This window comes from Zosterops lateralis (genome assembly GCF_965231275.1).
Source record: "Zosterops lateralis genome assembly, chromosome: 11".
Lineage (NCBI taxonomy): Eukaryota > Metazoa > Chordata > Aves > Passeriformes > Zosteropidae > Zosterops > Zosterops lateralis.
In genome coordinates this window covers 9,467,890-9,481,194 of record NC_139771.1, presented here as the reverse complement: position 1 = coordinate 9,481,194, position 13,305 = coordinate 9,467,890, and the positions used below count along the sequence as shown (strand labels likewise).

The 13,305-nt window shown below is 44.7% G+C and overlaps 2 protein-coding genes across 3 annotated transcripts in view; one reads left to right on the top strand and one right to left on the bottom strand.

Moving 5' to 3' along the window:
- The first annotated feature begins 759 nt into the window (after positions 1-759).
- Positions 760-12,898, top strand: CARD19 (caspase recruitment domain family member 19). 2 transcript variants are annotated; one of them, XM_083869526.1, is made up of 6 exons: positions 871-1,314; positions 3,881-4,023; positions 5,862-6,015; positions 8,544-8,603; positions 9,655-9,726; positions 10,398-12,898. In XM_083869526.1, exons 1-6 carry the CDS (start codon positions 1,041-1,043, stop codon positions 10,508-10,510), a joined length of 816 nt encoding a protein of 271 aa, XP_083725652.1. In that variant the 5' UTR covers positions 871-1,040; the 3' UTR covers positions 10,511-12,898. The 2 variants fall into 2 exon arrangements, with proteins under 2 accessions (XP_083725653.1, XP_083725652.1); XM_083869527.1 differs by lacking the exon at positions 8,544-8,603 and having other exon boundaries at positions 760-1,314.
- The window catches only part of NINJ1 (ninjurin 1), a 25,817-nt gene continuing 19,813 nt past the window's right edge, over positions 7,302-13,305 (bottom strand). Inside the window, exon 4 of the mRNA XM_083869529.1 lies at positions 7,302-7,561. The gene's annotated coding sequence lies outside the window, so the exon portion shown is untranslated. The remainder of the gene's footprint in view (positions 7,562-13,305) is intronic.

Below are 13,305 nucleotides of genomic sequence, written 5' to 3'. Positions count from 1 at the left end.
ATTAAAATTTAAAATTTTCCAGGGAAACACTTAGGTAGATTGCAAAATGCAATGAATTCAAAGAGGTATAAAGGGATCCCAAAAGTAAATCCTCAGCATGGCATTCTCCCACTGCTTCTTCTTGCTGTAATGTTTTAATATACATATGGAAGTGAATCGTAGAATGTAAGAATGGTTTGGGTTGGAAGAGACCTTAAAGATCATCTTGTTCCAAACCCCTGCCATGGGCAGAGACATTTTCCACTGCGCCAGGTAGCTCAGCCCCATCCAAAATAGCCTCAAAAATATATGACAAAAGGAATTACAAAATTCCAAGTTCCTTTTCACAAGGTCCTGTTTCTTTACTAAAATACGTTGCCAAAATCACACCAATACAGGAGTGATCAAGGTCTCCATGTGCAATAATGGTAATAATTAAAAAAATAAAATAATTCATGCTGTTAGGAAGATCTGAATTCCAGAGGGTAAATAGCATAAACTCAGGACTTCACTCCACACTCTACTGATCTTCTCAAGGATATGCACCATGAATGTCACAGCCTTTGACAACGCTTCAATCCTCTGAAGCATTTATCCTCAGCAAGGCATATTCTCTTCCATTCCTTGCTAGGTAATCGTTGATGAGATTTAGTGCAAATGGCAGGTCTTACATCCACAGATTTGCTTGTACCTTTTCCTTCACCAAGTTAAATATCCCAATTAATGAAATGCTTCACTGCAAACTTTTCTATGAGAGGAGTTGTCCCTGGTCCTTGGGCTGGAGTCACCCCCTGCCCAGTGTGCCTTCCGCGTCCAGCTGCACCGAAACACGCCTTGTGCTGCAGCACAGGGAAAATACAGATTCTACATGGATGCTGTGAGGATGTAAACACGGTACTTTGGACAGGGTAATTACTTCTGGAAAAGGAAACCTCGGCTTTGTTAATGAGGCATTAGTTGTTTAAAAACCCGTGGCTGTGCAGGTGTAAATTCACGCTTCTCCACGGGACGGCCCGGTGAGCACAGACGTTTGAGTAACTTTTATCTCGAGGCTCAAAGCGATGGGAATCGCGGTGTGGGCTCAGGGGGGTTCGCCCGGTATCGCCCCGGCTGCCTCGGCCTCTCCCGGCCCCGCTCCCCTCTCCCCGGCCGTTCCCGGCCCCGCGGTTGCCCCGCCGTCTCCGGGCCCGGGAGGCGGTGCCGAACGCGGCCACCCCGCCCCGCCCCGCCCCGGCCCCGCCGTGCCCGGCCCGGGCTGGCAGGAAGGCCGAAGGCCGCAATCCGGAGGCCGCAGCCCGCGGGCCGGGCCGGGCGGGGCCGGGGCTGCCATGGCCGGTGAGTGCGGGACGGGCGGGGTCGGGCCCCTCGGCGGCCGGTGAGGGGTCGGTGCCCGGCCGGGGTCGGGACGGGCAGCCCCCGGGCCGCGGTGAGGGCGCGGGAGGGGCCGGGCTGGGGCGGCCGGGGGAGCGGGGCCCGGGCCGGTGTCCCCACTGGGGCCGGGCGGTGCCGCGGTTCACTGCCCGTGCTGTGGGGCAGCGAAACCCGCTGTTCTCCCGCAGGCTCCATCACCCGCGGGGATTGTGCACTCGGGGTATCCCGGGGACCCGGCGGTTCTGCCGTCCCATGGAGCTCGGGGGACTGGACTGTGTGTAACCTGATGTCGCGCTCTAGTGTCAAACGCTTTTTAGTGTTTTGCTTACCGCAGTTTTGCTACGTTTTCCTCTTCTCTTTTAAAAAATATTTTGGGTAAAAATGCCTTACTGAAGTCCACAATGCCCTGACAGGCGGGTGTAGCCGGGGGAGGTCAGTGTCCTCCCGAGCACCGAGCGATGAGATGAGAGGTAACGGCCTCAGGTTGCACCAGGGGAGGTTTAGGTTGGATATCAAGGAAAGTTTTTTCATTGAAATGGTTGCCCAGGCCTGATACAGGCTGCTCAGGGCAGTGGTAGAGTCACCATCTCTCAAAATGTTAAAAAAATGTGTGTATGTGGCACTCCAGGACATGGTTTAGAGCTGAACATGGTGATGCTGGATTGATGGTTGGACTCAATATTAAGTTCTTTTCCAGCCTAAATGATTCTGTGATTCTCTTGACTTGCTGTCAGAGACTCTTGACTTCTGGTAACTTGCCAGTAGCACGTGGCAGTGGGTGAGAGTAGCAGGGGAGGACAGGATCTTGTTTTTCGCCTCTCTGTCATCCTTCCAGCCCAGAGGAGCAGACCAGTTGCTCTTTGCAGGTCCATTTGGTAACCAGTGCCATTTGATCATCTCAGGCCATTTCTCTGCAGCCAGTCTCCTTCTTAAATACTTGGCATCCCTTTCTTGGGCTCTTGAAAGGGAAAAGCCAAAACTAAATTCATGTTAAGCTAACATTTTGTTGGGAGAGACTTTTCCCTCTCTTTCCTGAGATGCTTCTGAAAGGAGCTGTCATGGACGTGTACAAATGGTTTGATCATCAGATCCAAACCTTCCAGGTTTTGTTTGCCAGCTTGCCTGTGTCATGTTTATGAAAATCACCCAGGAGTTTTACAGGAAGTAGCAGCTCGAGTTGACACTGCACAGCAGACACCACTGAGGTTTCTGGAATGGATGTTTGCAAGTTCTGTGTTCTGCAGAGAGTGTTGGAGAGCTGCATTGGGTTTTGTGTCTGTTGCATTTAAATTTATCTCCTTAATGGTCCTGTTTGTTTGCTTGATGCACTTAAGAAGGCTTTTAAGGGAAAAACAAACCAAAGATGAGACCATAATAAAGATACAGTGGTGTCAGAAACAGTGTCCAGAGTCCTTATGTAAATATTAGTGGAGTTATTAATTGGGAATGTGTACCTGCCTGAATAAAGGTGGTTGGCAGCATTTATGCTCCCAGGGCCCAGTTGCGGGCGGATGAGAGTGCTTGTATGTTGCAATGTGGCAAGGAAGGGCTGGTCTCAGCCTACAAATTTGAAATGCAGCTGTATTTACTATTTTACTGTGATAAATGTGACGTAGCAGTGCAGCTCCTTAGGGCCCTGTGGCTTTATCCAGAAGGGCAGTGAAAGTAGATCATGGAGAAATATGTGCAGGGGATTGTGACAAACAAAATCCTGTTTGGTGTTTCTGTTGTACAGAAAGCAACATGAGGGTTTTTTTTTGCTAAGAATAGTTAAGCAGAAACAAATCAAAGGGGGTTTTGGCAACCAGTATAACCTGGAAGTTCTGCTTTGTGTTGTGCCAGTGGCTAGTGACAGCTTTCAGGGACCACACACCTCACCACAGGCATATGGAGCAGGAGTGCAAGGGTTTGTCCCACATCCTGGCATGTCCCTGCCAGGTTAGGAATTGTGTCTGACAAACTCCCTGTGAACACTCTGCTATCAAATCAGGAAGAACTCAGGAAAGGGTGTCCCTGGTGTTTTTTCTGCAGGTGCTCTGGCAGACAGTCTGGCACCTTATGGTCATGTATGTTAAGGCTTTTTATGAGCCTTGTTATTTCCACGAGCAGAATCAGAGCATCCCATTGGATGGGAGAAGCATCTCGCAGGTTCCTTAAATGCCATCATCTGACTTCATATGTGATAGAAAATTCATCTTCAGTGATTCATTAACTTTAGTGCTGTATTTGATTAAATATCCATCAGAGCTTGACTTCTAAATGATTTAGAGCCTTCTTCCTTTGGAAGGAGAGAGGCAGTAGAAGTGACCAGCCAGAAGTTCGGATTTGTGTAATTTCAAGTGGACGGGTCTTTGAAAGCACATGGCAGTGTTGTGCTTCCTTAACAAGATACTTCAGCTTTCTAATATTAGGTGGTGGTGATAATTTTATTTTAGCTATTTAATCACTGGTGGGAAAATGAAATTTATGGAATTTTATAACGGCTTATGAATTAACTGGTGTGCTTTGTTCTGTGTTATTTTCTCTCTAGATCAGTCGTATTGTCACCGGCTGCAGCATGACATGTATTTCCTTACAAGCACCAGCCGTCTGAATGAGCAAGTGGTCGATAAAATTGTTCTTCAGCTTAACAGAGTCTACCCCCAAATTCTTACCAATGAAGAAGCAGAAAAGGTAATTTGAGGAGTTTTACTGTGACTGTTGTGTAGCTTTTGCGGGTCACTGGCCCAGCTGCCTTCTTCCTGACACAGCTCTTGGTGCCACATGCAGCCAGTCTGCCTCACCTCCTGCATGCTGACCCCTTGTATCTGGGAACTCGTGTACAAGGAGGAGTCACAGGGCTGGCATGTCCCCTGTGCCAAGTGATCACGAGAGAGAAGCTTTTCTGGAGCAGCAGTTTAATACCACGGTCCCTGCCATGATCAGGGGCACACAGCCAGTCCCTGGGCAGGAGGGCACCCATCCTGTGACCTCATGCCTGGCGTGCCTGTCCCCTCACATGAGGTGGGGTGCAGTGGCACACCATGTGATCTATGCTGCATCCATCTCTGCCCACAAAATCATCTAGATTAGCTCAATCACTTTTGGTATTAAAGTTAATAATTTTAATAATTGGCAGGGAATTGAGGAGATGTTAATCCCACTGGTAAGTGTGGAGCTGTGAGAAGTGGATGGAGTTAATAATATCTTGCAGTGGTCCACCATGCGTGGAGGAAGGCCGTCCTCCCTGACGTGAAGCTTTCAAAAATGGGTAGCTCTTTTTAGGGAGAAAAAGCTTCTCATCTTGTATGGAGACCAAATTGAAGTCAGCTAAGAGCTTCCACAATCCTACCCATAATAGTTTGTACTTGCCCTCTGCTGTCTTCATATCTGCACAGGTTTTGGCGTATCAGTATTTTAGTGTTGGGAAAAATAGGTCCAATTCTGCCATAATCAAACTCCATGGGGACAATTAGTGTTTTGTGGTGTAGAGTAGAGCTAGATTATATTTACTGAGACAGTCTTGCCACTTCCCTCAAGAGCTTCCAAATAAATCCATAAAAAATCTGAAACGTGATTTGTGACTTAGGCAGAAATGAACTGCTTTTTTGTGGGTCCAGGCAAGTTTGTGTCAACTCTATTGAGTGTTTAGGAAGCTTATTATCTCAGCTGTATCTGGTAGACCCTGAGGGAATTTTGTCAGAATAAGGAGTGTTGTGTAAGATCTGTGGCATTCCTGTCCCCCTCGAGCAGCAATTGTTCCTAACTCAGTATGCTCCAAAGGTTATCCACTGTGCTGCTATAAAATATGATGCTTTGCTGAGAATGGCTTTGGATTTTTTCCAAATAAACAGAAATCAGTTTGATGTGTAAGGCTAGGGATACATTTTCCTTCTCTTTGTAAGGTCTCCAAATACTCACTGCATTTGGTACTACAGGAAAAATGTATTTTCCTCTGCAGCTGTTTGCCAACCTGAGTAATGGGAATTTGTGCCTGTTGAAGTGTGTACACAGCAGTTAATTGTGCTGCAAACAATAAAAACCAATGAAATACAAAATCTCGGGATAATGAGCACTTCAGTTCTGGGACTAGGATAAGCAGTATAAAGTGCCTTTTTGGGGATCATTACTAGGCAGCTAAAGGGAAACTTGAAACCATCAAACTTTATTTCAAATCATAAGATTTGCTGAAATATTTTATCTGCATCCATCAGAATTAAACTGTAGAATAGCAAGTACTGTGTCAGCTTGGATGCAGGGAAGACATCAAATGCAGAGTGTCTTTCACTTGATTGGGACAGAAAAAAGCAGAAGGAGAGGCAGAGACAATGTGCTTTCCATCAGACAGTGCTGACCATATGGAGCTCAGTGCTGTGCTTCGTATGTCCTTTTTAGGTTTCCCTTTTTGGCCCATTCTTGTAGTAAATATCAAAGAAGCTCCATAACTTTTTTCCCTGGCATAGTGATGTAAAATTGATCTTTTAATCTCTCTTCTGTTTTAATATTTTCTGATGAATGCTTTTCTCTTACAGTTCAGGAACCCAAAGGCGTCACTCCATACCAGACTCTCAGATCTGCTAAAACACCTCCAAAAGAAAGGAGACAGACACTGTCAGGAGTTTTACAGGGCTCTGCAGATCAATGCTGAACAGCTGTTTAATGATCTGCCAAGCAGGAAAATCTTGAGTAAGTTGACTTGTATGTTGATTGAGTTGTGGATTTCCTCACCAGTGTATTACAAAACCTTCTTTCAGATGCAGTGTAGGCTATTTAAACAACCAAAACAGGTTATAAATAATATAAATAAACAAGTTACTTAAATAATTTTTGGGGTATACCTTAATTCCTTCTGGCTTGAGTTTTCCAAAAGCTGCAAGGGAATTTTGTAGTGTAAAATTGTAATTACCTTAATTTTGGCTTTCATTTTGAAAGAATCAATTTGTATCTACCCAGCACAAACTGGTGGAAGACCATTTTCTGCACAGGAAGTCTGCAGAGTTACTCCACATCCATACCTGAACCCCTCTGAACTGGGGGAGTCTGGACCCATCCTGCCTCAGAATTTCAGAGGAGTCCCAATCTCAATTTACTGAACCTCACAGCAGCTTGAAGGCAATGCTTTGATCTGATGTTCACCTTGCAGAAGTCGTGCACTTTGGGGTACAGGCTCTTCCATCAAATTGGCTTGGGTCTGTCAATTTTACTTGAATAGAGCTCAAGAAACAGGTTTTTCTGCCAGGCTGACTAGCATTTAGCAGACAGCCTTTATGAATTAAGAGCAGTTTGAGAAGCAATTTGAGAATTCTAAGAATAGAATTTCAGGACTGTTTTGATGTTTAAGAGGCAGGAGGCTGGAACGAATGGTCCTCAGGGTGCCTTCCAGCTCAAACCATGCTATCATTCTATAATGCTCTTAGCAGTAGCTGTTAAATTCAGCACAAAGCATTTGCAGAATTGCCACTAGAATTTGTAAATATGAAGAAAAAGAAGAATCCCTAACATGAGGATTTTCTTCTAAATGCAGGCTGAGCTGAAACAATTAGCATTACAAACAGCTGGAAAAATTATTGATGATGACATGGATGAACCACGGCCAGGATGGAGTTCTGTAATAGATTACATGCAGCTACACATAGGACAGATTTTTTCAACAGAGGAAATCCTTTCAAATACTTATTCTTTATTTTTAATACAGCTTTAAAATTCGTGCTAGAACAAAATTTCTTTGCCTGAAGTGCAAATTGCCAGTGAAGTGTCTGGTAATGTCTGAACATTCCCACTAGAGGGAGGGTAAGACACACGGTGCAGGCAGCCTTGGAGCTGTTGAAGCAAACGGGAATTTCCAAGGGACTCAGAAAACGTTTTTGTTTCTCTCCATGCTGACACAGACTAAAAGGATAAAGGCTTGGATCAGCCCCACGCCGAGATAGAAGTGGCAGAGATTTGTCTGTGCTCTCCTGTGCAGTGTGGGTATTTCCTAGCTGGAATTCCTGGGGAATTCCCTCAAAGGGGCAGGCTGGGTGAGGCTGCTGGGGGCACATCGGAGGCTTTGCAGCAATCCTCGCTGCTCCGGTGACTCTCAGGCTTCACAGCAGAGGACTCCAGACGCTTCTGTCCTCCAGGACCGTGCCCTGTCCCCCCATGGAGAGGGGCATCCTTAGCAGGGGACGTGGATGTTCTCCTGTTGCTGCCTAGGTGGACAGGCCAATTTCCAAGGCACCTCTCCTAGATCCTGGTGTCATGTCAAAGGAGGAGAGCAGTTGAAACCGATTAATTTCTTCCCTCTTGACAGCCAGATTCAGAGCTCGTAATTTTTTTCCTTTCCTTTTTTAACCCTCTTAAGCCTTTGGCAGTTGGACTTGGTGATCGTAGAGGTCTTTTCCAACCTTTCTGATTCTGTGATTCTATGACTACAGAAAGGTTTGGTTAAACAGTGCTGCAGACTGGTGATGTGTTATGGAAAGTGACTCCTGTGCCATGTCTGGTGACAGCTGTGCATGCCCCTTCTGCAGACAGTGTGATCTCCACATCTGTGCAGCAAAAGCAGCTCTGAAAGGTTTTTTCTGCTCAGACTGGAAACTACTGAACACCTTGTCCTAAGCCGACCTCCTTTTCTACTAGAATTTGCAGAAAGATGGAGGCCAAAATTCCTTGTGCCAGATGTTAGCCTGTGGAACCTACAGAGTTTTAAAGAAGCTGGGCATGTCTTCAGCTGAGACCTGCATTTAATAAATAATCTGCACCAAGAAGTTTTTTCTATGTGCTTTACCTGCTAAATACATCAATGCCCAGAGATTTGCTCAAGAACAAAGAATGGGGATGCATTAAGTTATAGAGTATTTTTGGATTAGTGCATCTATCAACTAAGAGTTTGTATTTATTACAATGAAAATTGCTGGTATTGTGAAGGATTATCTCCTGCTTTCCTAACTTGGGAAACAAATGTAATGTTATTTATGTGGTCAGTGCTTAAGCATATCAGAGGGGGGGCTGCAGCTCTCTGTAGCTGCATTCAGATGACTTTGTGCTTGTGTCTTTTGGCCAGTCCAGCTTTAACTCTAGCAATGATTTACCACTGGAGGGGTTAATATTTAATGTCAATATTGGGTATTTTTATGAAATGTGTTGTTTTGCACCATTTTGCATGTGCTGATTATGTTTGTTTGTTTGCTTGAGCTGAGTACTAACTTTTCATGTGTTGCTTTTATTTCTAGAAACCCCAGATCCCACAGAGATAGACACTGACAAGGAGCAATATATGCTAAATGACAGGGGTAAATAAATCATACAGTGTCACCGGATGGAATGGCTTTGCAGATTATGATGCAATTTATTATATCATGTAATTTGTACTTCATATAGCAACTACTTCGGCTTATGATGTCTTTACTGTCACAAGTTAAATAGAATTAGTGGAGGAAAATATACTGAGCTACTGTCGAGGAAACCAGTGCCAGGAAATTGAAGAGACTGTAGAGTTTAATCAATATTTACAATGGTATTACTTACACTGTTACTGCAAAACTCTTAATTTCCTGTGATTTCTTCAATGCCTCAACAGTGAGGTCAATTCATTTTGCATAAGGCCATCAATAACTTTTTGATCTGAGTTTTAATTTTTTAAAAAAAATTTTAAGCTCTCAATTTAACTACAAATCATTTGAAAACGATGGAATGGCAGGAAGGAAAAGCTTAAATATATTTTCCTTAGGAAAACATATTAATTATTTTCATCTTCCTCTGTTCAGAGCCAGATTACAGAGGGCAAGTATTTTTTTCACAGTAGGATATTTTGAAAAGGAAGATCTGAAATAAAGATGGAGAGTTCTCACAATTTATAATGAACTATTGTATCATTTAAGTTCAGTATTTTTTTTAGAGATTTAGATACAATAATGACAGATTCAAAACACCTTCTATAAATTATGCCTTTTTTGCAGTTTCCTGAGAGAAAATTGAAATAAGTAGCAGAAACTCTGTTTAACTTGATGTGTATTGGCCATCACCATTAAACTGTGTGTAATTCCAGGTAGGCAGCTTCCAGGAGATTTGGTTTGGAAACTTTTCCTTAAGTACTGTAGGATGTAGCTAGATGAGCAGAGGGGAACAGAGAATGGTGGCAAAGCAGCTGTAGGAAAAATTCATTGCAGTCTAGTAAATGTGCTTCACAGTACATTAGCTACAGAACACACAGAATTGTGAATATGTTAGCTTAATTTGAATACGCTTAATTATGCATATTGATAGCAATTGGTGATTTATGACCTGGGCTAAACTTCTGCTGCCCTGCTCTGTCTCAGTGTGTTTCCTTGGCATTTCCTGTAGGCCCGGTGTTTTTCCTGGCGTGTTTCAGCGTGGCTGCAGGACTGGCCCTGTTCTGGTACTGCTGTAACTCAGGTGAGCTGTTCAGGGCCTTCTCCTGCTGCCTTCCCCCAGCAGGGGTGAGCGAGCTGGGCTCCTCATCTCACAGGGTGGGTCAAGGTGTCATTGTTCATTAATGAGCTCCCCATACAAATTGCACAGCAGACATGCTGAGGTATAGATAATGGATATTTTGCCTACAGAGGATGCACAAATAGGGGCTATTTTTAAAGACAGTAGTAGTCATGTGAGCTCCTGTTGCTATAGCAATGGGTCATGATTCCCAGCAGCCATGAGACAGACCCAAAACCTTCTGGCTCCACACCCCGTGGGAGCTGGTAGAAGCCTGGCCAGTGCCAAGGCTGGGGGATGCTGGCTGGATTTTCTGAGTCCCAGCAGCTCCTGCTGTCCCCGTGCTGCTGGCTCTGGGTGTAGCTGTCACCTGGCAGTCACCTGCTCCACACCATCCAGTGCTGTGCTCAGGTGTGAACCTGCCCCCTTCCCTAAGTGACCAATCTCCTCTTCTGTCTGAACGTGCAGCAATGAATCTGAATAGATTTTTGTTCATCTCTCTTTGCAGTTGATTTCTACAAATTGAAGAAAATGGGCTTGAGTTATTTTCAATTGGTTTTTATTTTTTGCAGACGCTGCTTCCTAGCTAAAATGAAATTTAACTTACTCTTTTTCTTCTCATCATTCTGTTTTAGAAACGCAAGTTTTAGGAAGAGCCAGGAGAATCTTGGGCTTTTCTCCTATTATCATAGGAAGACATGTTAGAAATATTTGTTTGTTGTATTTGGAAGACATATCAAGAAATTAAGGACAAGCTCTTTGCTTGTCTGTACAGTACACCGGCCAAAGGAAGCCAACAGTGCATAAAAATGTCCTCTACTCATACCAAAGATTTTATTAACTAGCTTCATCAATAATTGCCTTGCCTCCAGATGTATTAGAATTTTCAGCTATAAATGTCCTTCTTTATGGGAATGGACCGTTTATTTTTGTAAATGCTTAAAGTATTTATCGTTTGTATAAAAATATTTTTATTACAAGCTTTAAAATATCTCTTAAGTGAGCATGGGTCTGAAGCCATGTTTGCTTATGTGTTTTCTATACTGGAATGAAGGATCACAACTGTTTGAAGAACTCTGACCTGTCTTTTGCGAGAATTAATTTAAGAAAAGAACTTAAACACATGCACTCAAAGCCTTACTAAGAAATGGATCTCTGTCTCAGAACTGTCTGTTTTTTCTAGATCCTTTGTAGTCACTGCCTGAGCTCAGGTGGGCACTGGCACCTGTGAAAAGTTTATGGAGGCCAGTTCCCTTTATGTGTGCCTTGTATTCATTGTGTCTTCTGATTCCCTCTGGGTGCCTCATGCCAGCCTGCCTTGTTCCTGGGCACATTGCTGGCCCTGGTTTGAGTACCCTGGAGCTGGTGCAGGCTGGTTTCCAGCCCATGGGGTGTTCCAGGGAGTCTGGCCTGAAGCACTTCAGACTACCAAAAAAATGTTCCAGATTAATTTAGCTTTCCCTTTCCCAGTGAAGTGAAGGGCGGCTCTGCAGAGAGACCTGGACAAATTAGAGGACCAGGAAATCACCAATCTAGGGAAGTTCAACAAGGGAAAGTGCTGGATTCTGCACCTGGGATGGGGCAACCCTGGCTGTTTGGACAGGCTGGGGAATGAGATGCTGGAGAGCAGGAAAGGGACCTGGGAATCCTGGTGGATGGGAAATTGGATCCGAGTCAGCACTGCCCTGGCAGCCAGGGTTGACACCCCTCTCCTGGGGGGCACCAGGCCCAGCAGGACCAGTGGGGCCAGGGATGGGATTGCACTGGGGCAGCCCCACCTCGAGTGTTGGGGGCAGTTTGGGCACCACAATATAAGAAAGATACTAAACTGCTAGAGAGCTTCCAAAGGACACTTCAGGGATGGGGCAGCAACAGCTTCTCTGGGCAACCTGTGCCAGGACTGGGGAAAGAATTCTTTCCCAGTATGGTACAGGAAAGTTTACTATGGCTAGGACTATGTTTCCTCCCTTCCTGAGGTTGCTTGAGATGAGGATGTCTCTCAGGGAAAAAAATGATCCAAAATGAGCTATGCCAAGGGCTAGAGCTGGAAGGAGAAAGAAAAAGTGAGTCTTAGTTCACCCTAGTCTTAAAGGACCTAATAGCAAAGAATAGAAAACAATCTGTCCTTCATTAGTGCCAGTTATTGATTTGAACAGTGAACATCAGGCTGCCTATAAAATGGGCATGTGCATAGGCTGGGAGCGTCTTTTTCTTGGAATATTTTTCTTTGAGGGGGCTTGCTTCTCTGCAAGCACATCTATGCAGCACATATGGACAGTGATAATTCCATTTTCAGCTCCTGGAGGAAGTACATGTGCACCTGCATGGGAGTCAGGTCCTTCTGGGCAAACAGTGTTAAAGACTTGGGAATAAATCGAGTAGGATCTTGGATGAAGCTGTTTAACTGCAGAATTCTGGTTTCTCTGGCAAGTCAAGAACAGCTCGGCCTTCGCTGCTGAGACAGTGCTGGTTCTAATTTATAAACGTGCTTCAGTCTTTGTGCAGGGAAGTTGTCCTGGCTGGGTTGTAGGTGGTTCCACGCCCAGGGTGGAGGCCATCCTTGTGAACCCTGTGGCTCCCATGCTGCAGGCAGGAATTGTACAGGAGCTAAGGAGATCAGGGCCTGAGCCAAGGAAATGGTTCAGGTCGAGTGAGGGGATGGTCTGTGTGCAGAGAGCTGAGAAGCAGAGTGATTGATCCTACAATGAATTCGCACAATTCTGTTTAAAGCCAGACTGCTATTTAAAGGACTTGGTGAAGGATGGTGTGCCTGAGGAGCTGGAGTGGGAATGCACTGGGCTGCTTTACAGCTGCTGGATGGACTTTGCAGTTAAAAGTGCCTTTGCCGAGGCAAAGTTATTCCTTTTGTTTCTTTCATTTGTCATTATTTTTCTCATACTGTAATAAATCGAAAACATATTTGTTGAAAATGTGCCCTTGTGCATGCTTTTCCATGCCATTCTGTGTGCACAGATGCTACTCCATGTTATGCCATGCCTTGGCTGTGCTGCCAAGAATCACTTTGCTGCACTTCACAGGGCCTGTGTCCTGTAGTAATTCCTGTAGAAATTAATGTATTTCTTTTTTTAATGGGATGAAGCTGGCAATTAAAATGAAATAAAATCTGAGAGAAGAATGCTGCTGTTTTTCTTGTAGTTAATGCACTGCTCTTCCTTGCAGAAGCGCCTCTTGGTTGTTGCCCTCTCATGGCTGCTGATCGATCCCTCCTGGGCTCTGGCCTCTCATGGTTAAATTTTTCTGGGTATTTGCACCAGGATTTTTAACATTTTCACCTGATTTCAAAATTGCAGTTTTTTGCTTCACTTGTTTAGGGATCTGGAGTTAAGCAGGACTCATCGGTTCAAAGACTGGGTGTCTTTGGGTTAATCCTTGATTTTGTGTCATTTTGGGAGTTCTAAGGGTCACTGCCCATGAAGCATTGGAGGTGCACTGGTGCTTGCTGTAAAGGGACTTTGACACACAGTTCATTTTAAGTGCTACTTTGACCACCCAAAAAGGGACTTATTGTAAGGAAAACCACAC

Excerpts from the sequence above, each read along its gene's own strand:
- CARD19 (XM_083869526.1), top strand. The coding sequence starts at position 1,041 with ATGGGAATCGCGGTGTGGGCTCAGGGGGGTTCGCCCGGTATCGCCCCG. Across the intron at positions 4,024-5,861 it reads CCAATGAAGAAGCAGAAAAG|TTCAGGAACCCAAAGGCGTC; the intron begins GTAATTTGAGGA and ends TTTCTCTTACAG. Across the intron at positions 8,604-9,654 it reads ATATATGCTAAATGACAGGG|GCCCGGTGTTTTTCCTGGCG; the intron begins GTAAATAAATCA and ends CATTTCCTGTAG.